General features: G+C 46.2%; 1 protein-coding gene across 1 annotated transcript; it reads right to left on the bottom strand.

Moving 5' to 3' along the window:
- Positions 1-913: 913 nt before the first annotated feature.
- SHE (Src homology 2 domain containing E) lies at positions 914-18,591 on the bottom strand. Its single transcript, XM_081025776.1, has 6 exons — positions 17,894-18,591; positions 15,595-15,721; positions 8,687-8,998; positions 7,222-7,378; positions 6,683-6,802; positions 914-5,396 (listed from the first exon to the last, which is right to left on the bottom strand). The coding sequence occupies exons 1-6, from the start codon at positions 18,497-18,499 to the stop codon at positions 5,210-5,212; spliced, it is 1,509 nt and encodes a 502-aa protein (XP_080881902.1). The 5' UTR covers positions 18,500-18,591; the 3' UTR covers positions 914-5,209.
- Positions 18,592-19,061: the final 470 nt, after the last annotated feature.

Raw genomic sequence — 19,061 nt, 5'->3', positions numbered from 1 at the left:
CACACCTCTCAAAGGGAAGGTATAGGTACAGCATCCACTGAGCCATTCTCGAATTAGACCAGCTGCATCTGGGATCTGCCACTTACCTGTGACTGACCCAGGACAGTTATTCGATTGTTCCCAGGACCAGTGTCCTTGTCTGAAAAATGAGGCTGCCACCTGGCCCACTGCATTGTGGAGGATGAAAACGAGAGAACGCAGCAAGCAAAGCATTTGTCTAGCAACACACCTGGCGGGCAGCAAGAGCCAATTCTCATTATTTAACTTTTGGCCTTTTGCAGGGGCAGAATCCAACACTCAACACCCTAAACCCTGGGCTCTGAAAAACATGTATTCAACCTGAGTTCTGAAAACCTTTACTCAGTTACTTGGGAGGGGTGAGGTGAACGTGTCTCAATGCAAACTTCCTATTCCGTTCACACAAATGGGGACGAACAATGAGCACTTGTACCACCTGGTGGTAATTTATATAAATGTTCAACGGAAACTAAACATTTCATGTCAAAAAACTCAACACGCTGGCCTGCGGCTAACTCTCAAATGAATTTGTGTACTTCTAGAAACTTCCAAGGGTGACTCTCGGCCATAGCTGGATATAAAAATCACCTGGAAGAGGCTTAAAAAAATACAGATTTCAAGCTTCACAACAGCATGGAATCCTGTGGATGGGATGGGGGCATCTGTATGAATACCAAACAATGATAACGCACGCAAAAACCAAAGCCACAACTCTGATGCCTTGTCAGGGGCAAAAACAAAAGCAACCAGGGTCTATTCACTCAGGAAGAAGATGGCCAAAGAGACGGAGTACAACTTCGCCATGTGACTCTTTTATTTGGGAATGAAAACATAATGGAAAGGCTCTAAAGGTAAATTGAGAAAAAGATTAAGATCGGGTCCACTGGTTATGTTCAGTCATGGTTTATTTATACATTTCATTAACAATGATTGCAGACGAAATTTTTGACCCTCTCTGCTACAGCTATTACGACAGGAAGTTGTTTTTCTTGTCTTGCTTTTTTTTTTTTTACAAAGGGAGGTGATTCTCAGAACTCAGATCAAGTCAAAACACGGTTTTCTTGGAATAATGTTTATTTAAAGGTACACTTCAGAGTAAACCATCTTCAGGAGGGCATGCCGCCTATACTGGCCACTGCGACACATCCAGACATTTTATAAAATCTACAGATAGGCACCTGTATTACATACAACCTTCAAATACTTTCAAAAGTTCAAACTATGTATTAGTTGATATTTAGAATGTTGCAGCCCCCTGACAAAATAACTGAATGGGGAAGAACAAAATGAGATGCTTGTCTCACTGCTCTGTTGCCAGCATGTTCATTAAAATATAATTCAAGATTCTAAATGACAGGATCCAGCCACAGTCCTGGGCCCTCATGACGATCGTTGTATTGGGCTGCAAATCACCCTTTCCGCAGGAAAAGATTTCAAGATGGCAACTGCTGTGTCATCATTTTTCTTTTTTAAATTTTTTACTGGGAAATATCGGGGAACCGTGTGTTTCTCCAGGGCTCCAAGTAGTTGTCCTTCAATCTAGTAGTGGAGGGCTCAGCTCAGCTCCAAGTCCAGTTGCTGTTTTCAATCTTAGTTGCAGGGGGCGCAGCCCACCATCCCATGTGGGAATTGAACTGGCAACCTCGTGGAGAGCTGGTGCTTTAACCAACTGAGCCATCCGGCTGCCTCTCTGGCAGCTCCTCGCCTTCAGTCTAGTTGTGGAGGGCGCAGCTCACTGGCCCATGTGGAAATCAAACCAGCAACCCTGTTGATCGGAGCTTGCGGCCCTAACCAACTGAGCCATCGGGCTGCTCGCGTCATCATTTTTGACACTATGTATCAGACTTGCTCTAGAAAACCCTCCCTTGAATGTGTGCTTCCCACTGCAGTTTGTTCTCTTTCCGTTAGATGGCAGTAACACTCCATCGCTATCTTTCTACAGGTTCACAAATTAAGGTGGATTCCTTAAGGTCCACTGCAGGCCAAACTTCTCCAAGTCCAAGTTATTGGGGTACAAAACCCCCATTAAATAAAGAATAAAGAAGAGTGATTCTAAAGAGATCACAAGGCCCAAATACCGCTGGTTATGGAAAATAAGAGAGACAACTGATGAAAGAGCGACATCTATGAAAAAGATATTAAGGAAATTGAGTATTAGGACGCAGAGGAAAAGGCCAATGATATCTCGACATCTTGGTTTCCCCCCACTAGACAGAAGGAAAAATGAGGCATTACCCTTCGACTAAAAGAAGGACATGCTAATAGAATAGAAAGGCTACCCTAATTTCAAAAGCAACTGATTAGAACTATTTTCCCATCTGTGTCAGAAAGCGTCTGGCTTTTCGGAGATCATCTACTCAGGTCCCCATTCTGTGGCAGAGGCCAATAAACGAAGTAACAAGTTAGCAAAGTATGGAGACTTTAAACAAGAAGAATAAAGGCTTTTTATTACAAATGCCTCTTAAGAAAGTACTTTGGATAACTTGAAAGGACACGTCTGTCCCCAGTAGAGTGGAGGCGTATCAATATTTACCTTTGGTACACCTATTAACATTTCTCCATTATTTTAGTCCTCCTTATTTAAATACACACAACTCCAAAGGCTGGGATCCATCCTGGTGGAAATAGCTACAGTAGCAAAGTAAACACCAAAGTCCCTTTACCCTTTGTTCTTACCGGCCTGAAATAAACCAACTAAATAAATTCCCCCAGTAACCTGCAGCGGAGCAGTTTTTAAAAGGGTGTGATAGAGAGGAACAAATGGGAGCCTCGATGGATGCAAAATTCAGGTGAGCACAGATTTGCTAGAAGACATTATTCGCTGCAGAAAGAATCAGAAAATAATCTGGGAGACAGAATTAACGCACAAGAGTGAACTAGGGGAAAATACTTGTCTCAAAACAAAGTGACTCGGAGATGAGGAAGGAGACCTGTCAGAGGGCGTCAGATCAGCTGGCCCAGGTTACCAAGGGAGCCACTGGGGAACTCCACTAACCCTAATTGTTTTCAGAACATATGGTCCTTTGTGCCACAACCCAGCTGTGAATTCCCTTGCTTTTGTCAACTTGTGTCACAACCTGAAGAAGAAAACAGTAGCTTAACCTTCCTTCTACTCATTTACTCTATTTCTTCTTATTATAACCTCCTGTACAATTGCGAAGGAACGAGATTGTAAAGAAACTGCACATCTCCACTTCTAATTATACAAAGAAAACAGCATGGCTGTCACAGAAAAACAGTCTAGAAAAAGCACAATAGTGAGCAATTTGCTAGAAGCTCAATAAATACTTAATGTATCAGGTCTGCTTTCAAAATGTTACTTCATTATACATTCATCACAGTTGCTGGGTATGGGCCAAAAATCATTTAGTACACAAAGAAAAATTTTGCAAAGCTTTTTAGTATTTATTAAAACAGGGATAACTGCTGTATTTCCTTTGTGGAATAAGTTTAAGTAAAACATAAGGTTTCATTTCTAGAGTATTGAACTAAAAATAAGTTTAACTGAATTATTTGTATATGCAAGATAATAAATATTTGTTGAATGGAACTGGAACTATGGATGCTAAAAATTAAAAATAAAAAACTTGTACTCAAGCTATAGTACATGAACCAATACACATTTAGGAAATCCTATCAGAAAAACAAAGTCCTATCAGCACTTAAGAAACAGAACACTCTTTATTCATAAAATCATTGGGATCCAGTGGAAAAAAGTTCCTCGCAAATTTTTTAAATCAAAGATCAGACAACTCTTGGGCTATAATCTTAACTGAATAATGAAGCAAATATTTTCTAGCCTCTAAATCATAATAGTAAAATGATGACTAATAACTAGAAAGATATGCTTTCCCCCAAAATAACCAAATCAACACTTTTTGTTATTTCAAAGAAGCTGCAGAAGTGAACTTTTCATTGGTGACAGTCAGCATATTTGCATCTGGACCAGTTTTGAGAACCGAACTCCAAACCCTAGGATACAGAAACGTGCTCACCATAGGCGTCTTCTCACAGTAGGCCTTTCTCGTGTTTTTTTTTCACAGTAAGTAAACTGACGACAAAGTTCATGATAAATCATAAAGGTAACAATACTATGAAAATTCATTTCCTATCTTAAGCAGTAGTAGTTGGAGAAAACTGCAGTCTTTTAAAATATTGTTATACAGTATGAACCAGTCTTTGTATAGATAACACGGGAGACAGCAGGCTTTAGAGACCCGGTTCATACAATCAGATCCTAGAGTGATATATACATATATATATTTTTAAATTTACTCTAAAAATACAAAGCAAATTGAATTTTAGGGACAAAAATTAAAAGCAGTTCCACAAAGACGAAACAAAAGGTAGCAGAGGTTCTGTATAATTATCCAATACGAAAACAGTTGTTGAGCCTTGTGAATTTTCAGATTTTTTTAAAAACCAGAAATGAAATCTTTGTTGTGTTTTATACTATAACGCAGAATTATAATAAGGACGCCAATGTTTAATTATACTGGTGATTCTTAAACCTTCTTATGTATGCTCGTATCCCTGTGTGCTGAAAGGTTGCAAAAGTCTACAGGGACGGAGAAAACACAAAGTTTCTTAGAAGGGTGACCAGCAAAAATCGTCCTTTGCCAGACCCTAAAGTTGTGAATTTCCATGAATTCTAGAGCTGAACCAGGACACGTGAGAAAGACAGTTTTCTCCGAGGTGCCCACTATTCACTTATTTTCCACTGTACATCTTTCTGCCCGAGAAGCGGTCCGACATTACACGCTTTTCTGGTCCACATGGTCTTTCTCTGCTGTCTTCTGTAAAAGCCAAGAGCCTGTTTGTCGGTTTGTTTGGAGACCAGACATTCCAGGTAACAACTAGCACAGTTCTGGAAAACTTTAAAATTCTTGGACTCCTGGCTTACCTTTCCCGAGGGTCACACCCTACTGGGAACATCCTACTCCAGAGAGTGGAGGCAATTGGTAAATTATGACTTTTTTATGGAGAACTACTTAGCAAGGAGAAAAGGGACAGGTCAGTAACCAAGTGTCATGGAATGGATTCCAGGCCAAAGACTTTTTGAGTTCTCAGTGAAAGACCCCCACTTCCTACCAACGATGATGGTGCTGTCCAGCCTTGTCCCGAGATGCTGGCTGGGTACGGATGCCCTCTGAGATGTGAGAGGCCTGGCTGGGCTTTTGGTGGCTGAACCTTAATGCAGCTTGCTATGCACGGGGTAGAGTAAGGTCATGTGTTCCGCCCCCTTGAAAGGCAGCTTCTCATTGGAATAATAGTGCACCACTTCCGGGATGCTGTCAAACACTGCGCTCATCTGGTTCAGTGTGTACTTGTTGTCCTTGGTCTGAGCCACTATGATATGGACGCACCCTTGACTAGTCCTGGAACAAAACAGAATCAAAACGGAGACGTGAAGGAGCGAGCAAGGGATCCTCCTCCCCCAGGAAAGCAACCCCAGGATTCAGAGGTGGGCAAGTCCTCATCCGTTCCTGGAACCGTTATATACAAACACACATGCCTTCAACACTCCAGTGGAGCTCTTGGAAGCTTCGCAGCCCTCGGCTCAATGTGTGTCACCCTTGATACACACACGTTATCAGGTACCGGACAAACAAAACGAAAGAGAAACCCCAGTCCCTCCTGGCCCCCAAATTGCCAAACTACTGCTGACGCCCAAGTATGACACCAAGGTGAGATTGAAACTCACCATCTGTGTCATGGCTGAAAGGATAAGTGTAAGGCTGGCTTCCTCTTCCTTTCCCCAAAGAATACATTAATAATAATAATAATAATAACAACAATAATAGTAACAACCTGTTTCCCATCCCACCTCAATCTGGAAAGACTGTTCCTGGTCATATGTAATGACAGCTGGCACCAAAGGCTCAAAGATCTAATCCATGAGCCCCAGTTTCAGGAACAGAGCAGAGCTATTGCTGGTGTTGTGTATCTGGTGGCCTATCCTGTGTTCTGAGCTGTGCTGCTCAAACACCCTCCCGCCCCAACCTCTTTCCCCCCCAGTCTGATTGTTTCAGCTGCAGGGGCTCAGCTTCCTCAGGAAGGAAATGCTGTTAGGGCCCTTGACAATGACCCTCCAATATAGCACCACTGAGCTCGTGGAGCACCGAGAATTTCCATGATCCAAGCTCCACCAGACCGACCAGGCAAAAAACGAATGTTCTGTGTACAGTCAGACTGGGGGAGTAATAGCAAGTCAGCGTTTCCTTCTTCACCAGAAGAAACAGGTTATCAAAATTGCAGTTGGCATTTGGACAACCAAGGGGTTTGATGTATTTACATCTCCAAACACTAGGGAATAACACAAGAATGACTGACCTGGCCTGTTAGAAACTATTCTTTTGTTATCAGGAATGATTCCTCTGGTGAGAGGACCTCCTTTTAGACCAGGTAATGTGTGGTAGAAATTGACTAATGTACAACGACAATGAGTGGTATTTACCCAATACCAATTTTGCATTCTAATCAGAGCATTTCATATTCTGTTGTCCAAGCAAATGCATCTTATTTTCTGGCAATACACGTCCCTGTGGACCACCTGCAAATGGTATCTTTTTTTTGGACTGGTCATCTACCCACGAAAGAAGACTGTCACAGCGCACCCCGCCCTGTATCCACACGGGGGAGCCCATGAGGCTTCCAGACTCACTTTAGTGCAATGGAGTACCTACTGGTCCCTGACTCACTATTTCGAACCAGGTAACCAGCTTCTTTGCAGGGTTGTAGTCGACTCTCAGCCTCAGCCCGGGTGATGGCACCATGATACCAACTGAAAAATGGGGAGAAGGGAGATGGCACGAGTGTCAAAATAGAAATAATTCCATAAGGTGTTATTTAAAATGCACTTCTGCAGGAAGCTTGGCAGCCCCAACTAGATCCTGCTTCACAGTCAGGACAGACAAAATGCAGATTTGGGTAATCCTGGGTCACAAAACCTATTCATCATACAAAAGGAAGCTAGCAGGGCTAGTGTCATTTTGAAGGTTTTCACTCTAGACAGGAGGAGATGAAAAACCAGGTTCTGGGGTCGCAGTGCACAAAGGCACTGGCTTTGAAAGGGGGTTTTCCTCAGTAAGCCCCGCCCAGACAAGTAATAATCAAGTAAAACGAGTCAGTGTGCTCCGCCCACCACCAGGCTACCAATGAGCTCCCAGGTACTATTTGTTACGCGGCTGTGCCCCGACTCACGGCTGCTTCTCCAGTGGCAGGGCCGGGTCCACTCGCTCCCCCTCGCTGTGGTCAGAGAGGGTTGGCTTCAAGATCTTCTGGGTCCAGCTCTTCTGTCGGTGGTGCTGCCTCACTGTCTCCTCCTTTGTGGAAGGTCGCTCGGAGCCTTCAAACTGAACTGGAAGGAATGTTCTAGTTAACAGCTGAGGTCCTTGAAGAACCCATGTAAACTTCCAAGCAAAAAACCCTCCTGGTCTGCCTCAGCTTAGGAAAGCCTTTTCCCTCCCTCTAACAAGAGCTCACATATTCTGCAAACATGCTGGGGGAAAAAAACCCACCAAAAAACCCTGGGACAGCTGAGCTCCTGCTGTCTTTGATCCCTGGCCACACTGCAAGCATCCACAGATGGCTATTTTCTAGTCATCAGTGTAAAACACTTTTAGAGTACGAGAGGAAACCACCTGAATATAGTTCAGCGTGTACTTTAAAAACAAAATAACAAACCTTAGTTTTAGTATATTTAGATTAAAAGACTAAACACAGTTACAGGCAATAATTGGAAGAGTGTGTATCATTCTATGAAACCAAATGAACAGTTTTTACCATGAAATAATAAAACAAACAGAAAAATCAACTCTGAAACACAAAGACACTACTGGATAGAAACTACTGGAAACATGCTAAGACATCCAGGTTGGATAGAAGAGAGAGAAAATAAGCAGTGCCTAGCACAACACAGGTGCCCCATGGAGATTTGTGAGAAACGAGAATAAATGAAAACTAAAACTGACCTGAAGCTTTGCTACTGAATATATGACCTTCTCTCATGGTTTTGCTGTTAGAGGAAGAAGACATCCCTATTTTTTTTTTAATCAAAGGCAAAAGAAATTATGTGGTCAGCCAAGTAGAAAAACTATGTCCTGGGAGAAACAGGAGAATTACCTTTCATACCTACTGACAACCTACTTATCAGCTTCCTCTTAAGTTATTTTAAAAACTCACACTGGAAGAATTGATTCCTATTTTTGACCTAAAAAAAAAAAAAAAAAAAGGAAAGCTAGCTTTAGCGTCATCCAGCTTTCCAACTACCCTCACCTGTAATCCCTTGAAGCCAGTACTGCCATGTAATTATAGGGGTTTTAAGGGGTTTGGGGGCGGGGGACAGCAAGTAAGAGTTGGAAAAACTGCTCCCAATTAGACAGCGTCAGACAAGGGTTTTCAATAGTCATTTAAGGCATTTCCAAAACAGTTGGGCACTGCGAAGAGAAAGGAAAATAAAGATGCCCAGAAGGAGGAAAGAGCAATGCGACAGTAAGGGCTCTTCTTTAGTCAGGGTCTTCCAGCCAGACCCAATCCTTGTTCCCCCATAAAATTCCTCAGGAAGAGACTTGCAGCTGAGGGACATAAAGAAGGTGACGCTGGCTGAAAGGCCCCGCGGGGAGCGGGGGTCCCAGCAGGGCAGCAGAGCGCAGGGGCGGCCCCTCACCTGACAGCACCCGCACGATCTGCTCCTTCTTCCACTCCCACGGCTGCTCGTACTCAGCCGCAGGCCGCTCGTCGTCCGCGGGCAGCCGGCTGTGGACATCCGCCGGTCGCGCCTTCCGCTCGGGGCCCGCGTCGGCGGCGGCCGGCTCGTAGGGCGTGTCGTACAGCTGCGGTGGCTTCCCCAGGAGGTCCTTGGAACCACGTCTCTTGGCGGGCGCCTCCGACTTCGCGCCGGGGTCCCCGGGCTCGCAGGGGCTGTCGAGCAGCTGAAGGGCTTTCACCAGGGGGTCCTTGGAGCCTCGGCGTCTAATTTCTGAAAAACATGCACCACACTCAATACCTGGCAAGCAAGGTGCCATGGAAGCATGGGACCTGACCCAATGACCTCTTCCCCTCCTACTGTCTGTGCGGCAGAAGGTGGCAGAGTCCGCCAACACTGTTCCTTACAGGGCTGGTGACTTCCCACCTGCTGGAAGGAGCCTACAGTCTCTCCCCTCCAGTTGTCTGAGCCAGATAATGGGACCAAGTCATGGATCAGGGGTCACATCCGAAGACAGGTGTGCCCGCTAGGGGCCTCTGCAGCTTGTGACAAGAGAAGTGGCCTGGGGCAGCCTGTTCCACAGAGCTGGCCCCCAGTCGCTCTGAGTGTGATTCCCTGCAGAGTTTTGAATGTTCTTAGGAGGAGGAGATCAAAGTATTTTAATAAAAATCAAGGGAGAGTTTACTAAATTCAAAGCAGGGGGCCACACGCACTGAAGGGAGGTATTTATGTGCATTAGACAGAGTTCTTGTCTTTTAGGTGGTTTTAACGTAGTGGGGGAAGCCAGACATTCACAAATAACATGTAACAGGTTATTAATTGCAGGATAAATAAAAGACGTGTCATGTGGAAAAGCAACAATAATAGCAGTTAACATTTATCTTCGGTGTACTATGCATTAAGCACCATTCTAAGTGCACTCTAATTTTTATAACCACCCTATGGATGGGTACTATTGTGTCCCTGATATTACAGAAGAGACCAAAGTACGAAGAGTTTAAGGAAATTGCCCAAAGCAGTAAGTGGCAAAGCCTGGATTCCAAAGCAGGAAGTCGGGCTCCAGAAGCCATACCCTTAACCACTACACTCGGACTGATTCCAAGTGGAAGAGAAATGGAAGATGAGTGGACTTTGATAGAGAAGGTCATTTTCAGTGGAGGAAGCTGCATGAATGAAGATAGGAAGGTGGGAACCATAAAGGGCTTGTTCCCAGAAGGGGGAGTTGAGGGCTAAGTTCATAGGACAGAGGCCAGGAGAGGAGAGAGGTGGTGGGAGAAGCTGGAATCGTAAGGTCAGGCACCAAAATGCAGAAGTTCAAAAAGCAACAGTAGACGGTTTAGATTGTTCCATATGTAACGGAGAATGATTATACTTGTTTTCAAACAGGCAAGGACCGTTACATTTGTGTTTCACTGGAACATAACTCTACATGCGTACAGGATGGAATAAGCCTGAAAGGTCTGGTCTGGATTGAGGCCTTAGAAATGGATGTAAAAACCTTGGTGCAAATCAACCAACCACAGCCAACCAGCCGGCCAGCCACAGTGGGAAGGAACCAGCAGTGTCTAGGGACTGACCCGACCAGCTTGGGGCCCAGAGGCCTTGGCCGGTAGAATCTGGACAACCAGAGCTCGCGATATCAACCAATGGAAGCGTCATGAGGTTCTTTTAAATGCCCATCAGGAAGCCTTCAACCTGTCCACCTGTCACAGTCAAAGAGGACCTTTTTAAACATAAACATCCCATCTCTTAGCCACTGACGCGGTGTCCTCTCACTAGAGGCCCTGACTGAACTGGGCTGGGGTCCCACCTGGGGGTGAGAGTTGAAAAATCTCCCCCATGTGATTCTACAGAGAAGCTAAGCCTGAGCAGCATCTCCACACCTCCTGGGTCCCCATGTCCCCTTTCAGCACCTCCTGCTCTCCAAAGCTCATCTTCTCATTGCTAGCGCAATCCAAAGGAGAAGCGTTCTCTCGTATCTGAAGGGTATCTAAAGCGTCCATATCAGAAGGGTACGTAGAAGAACCGTCCCCACCCCAGGCCAGGAAAGGTGCCTGGGGTCGCCTCAGGTCTCCTGCACCTCCGGTCCAAGCCTCCTGACTTTCAATCCAACAGCTTTTTTTCTTCACTGCTGATTCTAGACGGAGTTATGGAAAATAAGAAACCAAAACATACTCTGCTCTTGGTTCCATTAAGATAAGGCTGGAGCTTTTTAAAAAAGAACTTTTCTATAGCACTCAGAAAAAGGAAAGAGAAAACACAAAGGAATTCAAAGGATGAATTTAGAAGTTTCAAGTTTCTGATCGGAGCCTACGCTGACCCTCCATCTAGCCTGGCACAGGCTGGGGAAACCTCGCCTCAATTCTGTCCCCATTGAACTAAACGGAAAAAGACTATTCCAACCTTAACACAGAAGGAGTCCTGCTCACAAGGAAAGTTCAGTAAGTTTTTGTTAAAACGATGCACAGTGATTAGAACCTTGAGTTCTGATTACACGTGTCTGAATTTTTCCTTTTGAGATGAGGCCCTTGCATTCCTTGACTTTGGGCAGTCTGCACACTTCGAGTTTGGGGACAAACACTGGAAAGCACATAACGGAGAATGTTCCTTCCTGGGGTGGTCCCGGGATTGGGTGAAACCTGCAAAGCACTAGCATCTTTTAAAATACTGTTTCATGACGGGGAACAAAAGGGACTGAACGCACAGGGGCCCCTCCGCCCCTTCAAGGGGAGTCACCTTCCAGTCCATTCCAACACCTGGCTGCCCCCAACCTGAGGCGCCATAGAAACAGAAACAATCGTGGGGCTGCGAGGCGACCCTTCCTGCAGGGAGATTAGCCCCTGACGTGCAGGGCTGGCTCCGAGAGGAAACGAGCCTGAGAAGGAGGAAATGGCAAGAGGAAGCTACACCCTGGCTCTGCCGATAGAGGCCATTTACCCGGCAGACGACAGAATGCGGCCAGCGGGCTGCAGATAAACAGCCATCTGCAGAAAGCCAGGCCTGACCTGCACCAGCTAACGCACAGCCGGGGGCCGTGGAACGTAACATGGGCGCAAAATTTTCCCTTCCCAATTCCCAACCCTGGCTGCACATAATTATGCCATTTACATTTAAACACATAGCAGAAGACTACGACTTCCTTTTATTATAGTAAATTGTACTTAGCAATTGATATTCTTCCAGAATTGTTCAGAATTCTCTTTGAAGAGGGAGTTCTCTCTTGGAGTGTCTAAATGATGGCTCTATTCATTGGGGGGGCATGTTAGACCCAGTATCTCAGAGAAGCCTCATGATGGGGTGAGAGACTTGTCACCCCATTATCATAGGTGAATAAACTGAGGCCATACAGCAAGGAGGAGCCATTTTGTACTGACTCCAGAGCTTTCTGTATCATTCCTTACTTTACACCCCAAATAAAATGTTCATTACCATTTCTATAATGCCAATTTCCCCCTAATTTATTTCATGTTTTCAAAACGCTAAACTTAGAGCCTCAGACAGCTCTATGCTCCTCTTAGAATCAGAGAAACGGCTGTTAGGTAACTTTTTCACTCACATCTCTTATCAGTGCCCAAGCTTTTGATTTACAATTACTTTCACATTTTCTGAACAAAAGCCGATACAGAAGTCCTGAAATTTAAGCTTAACAAGGGAAGTATAGACAAATCAAAAACAGTCTTCTACTTACATATACTTTTCCCATAATGACAAACTTTTAAAAGAGAGACCTGAACGACGAGACTCTCCTTGAAATTTCACTATTTAAACAAACCATCAAAACCATTTGGAGGCAACGATAACAAATTTTGAAACGGTCGCAACTGGAGCCCAGTCCCTCATGCGGAGTGACCTCGTGTCTCCACTCGGAAGCTGCGTAATTGGGACAAATAACTGCATCTTTGTGAACCTGGGTTTCCTCAACTGTAACACAGAGACTTCTAACACTCGCTTCTCAGGGCTGTAGGATGTCGTCATGTGCTCAACTTGCGTGATACCAGCTGCAGGAGGAATTCTCATGCTGAATGAGGGCTGTGTTAGGCAGCTTAGTTCTAAGGATGCTTTCAATGCCTCAGTTTTAATTTGGTGGCGAAAACCCATAATGCTAAATTATACAGAATATTTCTGCCCACGGCTTAGCAGCAATGTTCCCGCTAGTTTAGCAGGGCAACAAAGACTTTTATGTCATCTATTGCTGTGCATTCCTAGTCATATCTTTTAATGAACAATCCTTTGACTAAATCTAAGAGAGAACGTATTCATAAATGTACAAATTCTTAGCTTTTAAAAGAGCAAAGTTCTAGGAGGGACCCAGGGAGCTTGGGCCCCAGTTTTGTGGCCACAGGAAGTACTCAATGCCTCTGAATCTGTTTCTTCCTGTTCCCTGAGGCAGACAGTGACTCTTATTCTCTACTTCATGGCACTTACCACACTTGTCAATGACATACTTTCTTCTGTATTGGTGGTAGGTCTGTTAGCCCTCGGGCTGTGAGGTCCATAAGGTCATAGGTCATGTGGGTCATGTTCCTTGTGTGCCCAGAGCCCAGCACAGGGCCTGAGACATATGTAGTAAAGAAATATCTGTTGGATGTTATAACATCGTGAACAGTATTCTATACACCCAAGATAAGTGTTAAAATCAGGCATACTGTTCCCACTTCACAGGCTTTAAAAACGCAGGACAGAGGCTGTGTGTGCCACAGTTAAATCATTCATTAGTACCATCTCCTTCTCCTGCAGAAATGCTGAAACCAACTAAAAAGAAATCCCTAATGTTGCTCAAGAAATATGGGACATTTCTGAACTTGGACCTGACAACAAATCACACAAGAAGCAAACTGAAAAAAAGTAAAAGGCTTAAAAAAAAAAAAAAACACAAAAAAAAGCTCAGCAGCAAATCTTTTATTTCCAGTTTCCGATAAACTCACTTCCTGTTATTCTGTCCAGCTGTGTAATGTACGAGTAGAATAAGAGGTACATTCTCCACATTGATTGAGAAGGTGCTTTTTGATATGTATTTTAAGTGGAGAAAAACTTTAAAATTCACCAATAGTTTTTAAAAGAGCAAAAAAAAAGCTAGTAATTGAAAAAAGAATAATTTTAAAATGTAAATCCAATTGAATGCACTGATTTTATATTTCTAAGTGAATTTATTTATGTAAACTCTAAAAAACAGAGCTTGAAACTTAATAAGTGCTTGAATATTAAATGCTAGTTATTATTATTGCCTTTATTTCATGTTGGAATAAAGTGAGACATGTAAGTGTCTCAGTGGAAAAGTGCTTTATTGTGTGTGAAATTCAAAGTGCTCTTGCATACATCATTTAATGTGTCCTGAGACAGCTGGGTGTAGGAAGCAGACCACTTCATCTGGAGTGGGACAGTCTGGTTTCTCTTTCTGCTCTGTCTTAAAAAGTTCTGTGAGCATAGGCAAGTCAGATCCTCTTTGACCTTGTAACGAGGGCATAGCACTGAAGTCTCCTAGCTTACAGAATTCGGTGGGGATTATATGGAAAAAAAATCATTTTTAAAAAGCACAGCACTTTCTCTATTATCACTATTAATTCCAGTTAAAGAGAAAGAGAGGAATAAAAACCAAAGGTCACAGAAAGGTGAATCAAAACGAAGCGTTATTTCGTTCAGAATATCCTTTTTCCTCAATTTTATGGAAAAGTAAATCTTTCCCCCTCTTTTCCTTTCAAGCCTCTGATATTTTTTAAAATTCTGACTAAGTTCATTTTCACTTCCTTTCATTCACAGATTTCGTTCGAGGTCACAGTCCAGTGACCTTCAGGGTCACAGCCTGGCCAGGGTACACCCTCCCCAAGCCTGAGCCTTATCTCTGTAAGCAGAGAGCAGGGAACAGAGCAGAGCTTCCTGTGACAGCGCATTTTCTTCCTGAAGCCTGTCTCGACCCTTCTAGGGTGATTACCCTTCTGCTCAAGTCTTCTGAGACTATGCTCATGGAGCCTGAGCTCGACAGCTTTTCAATCAGTTTTGAAACAGAAGAGACAGTCTTTGATGTGTGACTGATTATTTCCCAGGCATGAAACCCATGGCACTCCAACCAGACTCCCTCCAGCCGGCATGCAGAAACTACATTTCTTGTTACGGATTAAAGAATGCTTAAGGAAAATGAGGAGAATGAATAATTGGTTCTAAAATCCACAAAGTGAAATAACTGGTACATGTATTATTTTTAAGCGTCGCTTATACCAGCTTAAGAGAATTACGGAAGGAAAGGGAAAAGTTATATACCAAAAACGATTGCCTGGGTCACAAGCCAGAATTGCTTTGACTTGAAAGATTGTCGGCTTTGGTTTTAGGAGGTTGGCCTTGAGTGGCGTGGCCCATGCCAGTGATTAGTAATCATTTCTTAGGAATCAATGTTTTTGTTCCAATGTCGTAGAGCTTGTTGAGAAATCAATGCTCTAGTATAATACAGAGGACCGCGTCATGTTTGCGTCTCTTAACAATTTAAGGTCCTTTTAAGTATTTAATTGTCCTCGGTAATGATTTATGACTCCTGTTATGGATGTCAAAGCTTTGAAAATAGCCAGGAAATGGATATAAACATCTTAAAACTAAAGATCACAGTCTGAGCGGCTCTGCAGACTCACAAGTGTCATTTTACATAGACTTAGAAAAGCTTTCAAGATCCCTGCAAATTCTAAAACTGAAGGATATGAACCATAAAGGAAGTTCACTAGATAGCTGACCTTAGTTTTGGGTTTCAATTCTGGTCCTTCCGGTCAGCAGGATCTGGTTCTACTGTTTCGCCCCTTGTCCCCAAATATACAGCGGTTCCTATTTTACACATTCCCAGTGAGTGTGAGATTTCAGCCCCTACTGAGCAGCTCCTGGTTACAAACCTGTTATCATTTGCTGTGCATCATAGGGTTCCATGTAACCGTCGTTCTCTCCTACTCTCTCTGCGTCCCTTTGACCTTTTGTCCTTTTGGCATCATACGGGTCAGCGTAGTCTTCTAAAATAATGACCTGCAAAAGAACCAGAGGGGAGAGCTGCTGAGGATTATCACACCCCAGAATGGCAGCGGTCATATCACAATCTGCTGATCTGAGAAGAGGTCAAAATCTCCAACCAGTTCTGGATACCTTTTGAACTTGAGCTTGTTATTCACCCAGTTGCACACACAACTGTTTTTTTTTTTTTGTAGTATAATTGATTGTCAGCCATTCATCTAAACTGCTGATCCCCAGGGCTGTTTTCACCTCTTTTTCTCTCCCTAAGCAATAAAGCATTTGCTGGGTTAAAGGGTGGCCGGGATGGGAGGTGGGGAGTGGAATATGTCTATTGCTTTACAGCATAAAAAAAATGAACTCTGGTCTACCACCTTGCCCGTGACTTTGGTCTTTTAAATGGCAACCAGCTGAGCAATATACTCATGGCATGTCAGTCAGTCACCCAGCGACTATGTCCACCAGCACTGGCTAGGGAGTCAAAATAAGACCAAGACCTGCTTCTTGTCCCCAAGGAATTTGTAACAGCTCTAAAGAGAAAGTCCTCATAAGAAGAAGCCTAAGAAATAGGTCAAAACTAAACAGTATTGTGGGAGTTCCAGGTTCAATAATTCATAGGTGGATTGATTCTCATAGGCTACATTCAGACAGAGTTTTGATCAGTATTTGTGTCAGAAAGCAACAATCCTTCCCCAAATACAAGGGGGCCTGGACAATGGTGTGTGTGTCGTAGTTCTGTTCTGTAGCAGCTGGGTGCCAATGTTGGGGGTCAAGGAACCCTTCTCTGGAGGAAGCCCCACACCCTGGTCCACAATCTCTGATTACATTCTCCAGAAAGCTCACGGAGGAGGACCACTGGAGCTGGCAAGAAGAATTTAGATAAACGGGGAGGAGTGAGGACCAGGGGGCAGCCTAGATGAGAGACCTCCACCTGGGAGGAGATGGCCTAAGAAACTCAGATGTCCAGAAGGGATGACCGTGAAAATAACCAGGCAATCACTGCTTGGGGCTGGGATTACCACTCACTCCTCGACTCCATTCTCCTGGCTGCCCACCCTGTGTACTGCATTCCCAGGGTACATACAGTGAGGAAGCGCGGTACACAGCCCCCGACTACAAGGTGCTTTCGATCTAGTCGGTCAGGTAGATTACTGACTAATACCTAGACGGACTGGGTCCTCAGCCATCATTCCATGACTCTCCCCCCAGTGCCTGGCACAGGCTAGGCATGCTGTAAATATCTGTGGAAAGAATGAATGGAGGAATGAGCAGAAATGTCCAGGGCAGACACACATGGTCTGCACTAGTGGTTTCTGACTTGATCCAGATGGGCAGCATGTTTGCAGCCGGGCAAGAGAAAATTAAAGTTCCCAGGACAGGAAGTGATTGCCTGGGCTGGAGTCTGAAAGCTCTGTTTGAACTCACCTCTCCCCTTTTAGCACAGAAGAGCGGATTTAGAACGAACAGCCAACTCATCTCTATAAGAATGGAGTGAGTCTCTTCACATCTCACACACCTTTTCCTGACTGCCTCATTGGACAGCACCCAGAAAACCTCGGGTGTGCGAGAAGCAGCTCTGCTCTCCCGATCTGTAGTTTTCCTGAGGGCATTTCCTTGTCCTGTTCTGTGCCCCTAATGCGATGGTGGCTGCACGACACATGGTCACATGCTATAACCTTGGGGTGCTAGTGAAGCTCTGAGGAGCCCTTTCTATGAGGGGGAACTGCAAAGCATGGAGCTTCCAAACTAGCAGAGAAGGGGGCTGACCAACCCCTTCCTTGAAGCTTTGAAATCCGTACTTAGACAGTTTAGAGGTTACCATTCTTTTCTACAGTTACACACTGCCTAGCTTTATAACTGCCCTGGATGTGGAAATTAAAATAAACCATATCCACATGGAGGTCCAACTGAACAAAGCAGGAACATCTCAATTACTCTTCTAAACTGCTGACACAATGAAATCGACAGTACCTTTCTGCAAAGTTCCCATCCCTAGATTGAGGATTAAAAAAAATAAAAAGTCGAATGATTTGGAATGAACATTTAGAGGAGTGACCAAGTGTTCGAGGGGAAAACGCACCCTCAGCTTCCCCAAGACATAAGGAACCCCAGGGCTTAGCAGGTTTCCCGCGCTCCTTCCCGGCATCGGCGGCAGCAGGGAGAGGCGGTCCTGGGAGGCTGTATTCTTACCGTGTCTTGCTGCTTAGTGGTCTTGCCCTTGTCCAGTTCGGGGCCCAGGGTGGAAGGGGAAGAGGACGCCGAGGACGAGCTGCTGCTGCTACTGGTGGTGCTGCTGCTGCTGCTGGGGTAGCTGCCCTTCCCGTTCTTCTCCTGCGTGTCCACTTTGATGAGCCTGTTGATGTAGGTGCTGCAGCCCGAGCTCTTGGCCGCGCCTCGGTGGGGCTCCTCGTCGGGGGTCCGGGAGTTCTTGCGGCCCTTGCCCGCGGCGGCCTGAATCAGCCCCTGCAGGCTGTCGCGGGACAGCCGGCTGTCCTTGGGGGGTCCGACGCCGGCCCTGCCGCCCCCCAGCTCGGCGGCCGAGTTCTTGCGGCCCTTGCCCGGGGTGGGCCCCGCGCCGCCCGCCTCCGAGTTCTTGCGCAGCTTGCCGCCCCCGCCGCCGCCGGGCTTGGCCCGCTCCGACACGGTCTTCAGGTTCAGGGGAAACTCCTTGAACCACTTGGCCGCCATGAGGGGGGCCCGGCCGGCGCTACTCAGGAGCGTCGCGGCCGCGGAGCAGGCGAGCGAGGAGGCCCAGCCCAGACACGGAGAGGCGCCAGGGGCCGGGGGCCACTGCATTCCCCGGGGCTGGGGCGCTGGAGGCCGCGGCGAGACCCCGCGACGGCTGCTCCGCGCGTCCCCCGCCGGCCGTCGCCCACGCCCGACAGGGTGGGGCCCCGCTGGACCAGGGCGGGGGGCCCGGGGCGCCGAGCGGGCGGGCGCGGGCCGCCGCTCCGGACACGGACGGCGACAGGCACGACGCACCGGGGCCCCGCCCGGGCTCGTCTTCAGCGCCTGCACCGCCCGGGGGCTCCGCGGCTCTCCGGAGGCGCCGGGCGCCGGGGGCTTCCCCTGCGTTTTCCTCCCGCAGTGGGAGAGGCCGGGCCCACGGAAGCCCCCGGACAGCCCTGCCCACACTCCCAGGGATGAGAGGGCACGGAGCGGAGGCGGCAGGAGTGTCCCCGGCGCCCGACGGACGGTGGACCGACGATGGGCCGCCCACCCCCCTCCGTGCGCCCCTCCCCCCTCCGTGCGCCCCTCCCCTGGGCGGTGGCGCCTCCCAGCCCTGCCACCTCCCGCCCATATCCGGGGGTGGCAGAGTGGACGCCTCTGCGGGGGCGGGTCTGCGGTGCGCGTTCGG

This window comes from Rhinolophus hipposideros, assembly GCF_964194185.1.
Source record: "Rhinolophus hipposideros genome assembly, chromosome: 19".
NCBI classification, from domain to species: Eukaryota; Metazoa; Chordata; class Mammalia; order Chiroptera; family Rhinolophidae; genus Rhinolophus; species Rhinolophus hipposideros.
The sequence above is the reverse complement of the archived record's forward strand: the minus strand, read 5'-3'. Positions and strand labels throughout refer to the sequence as shown.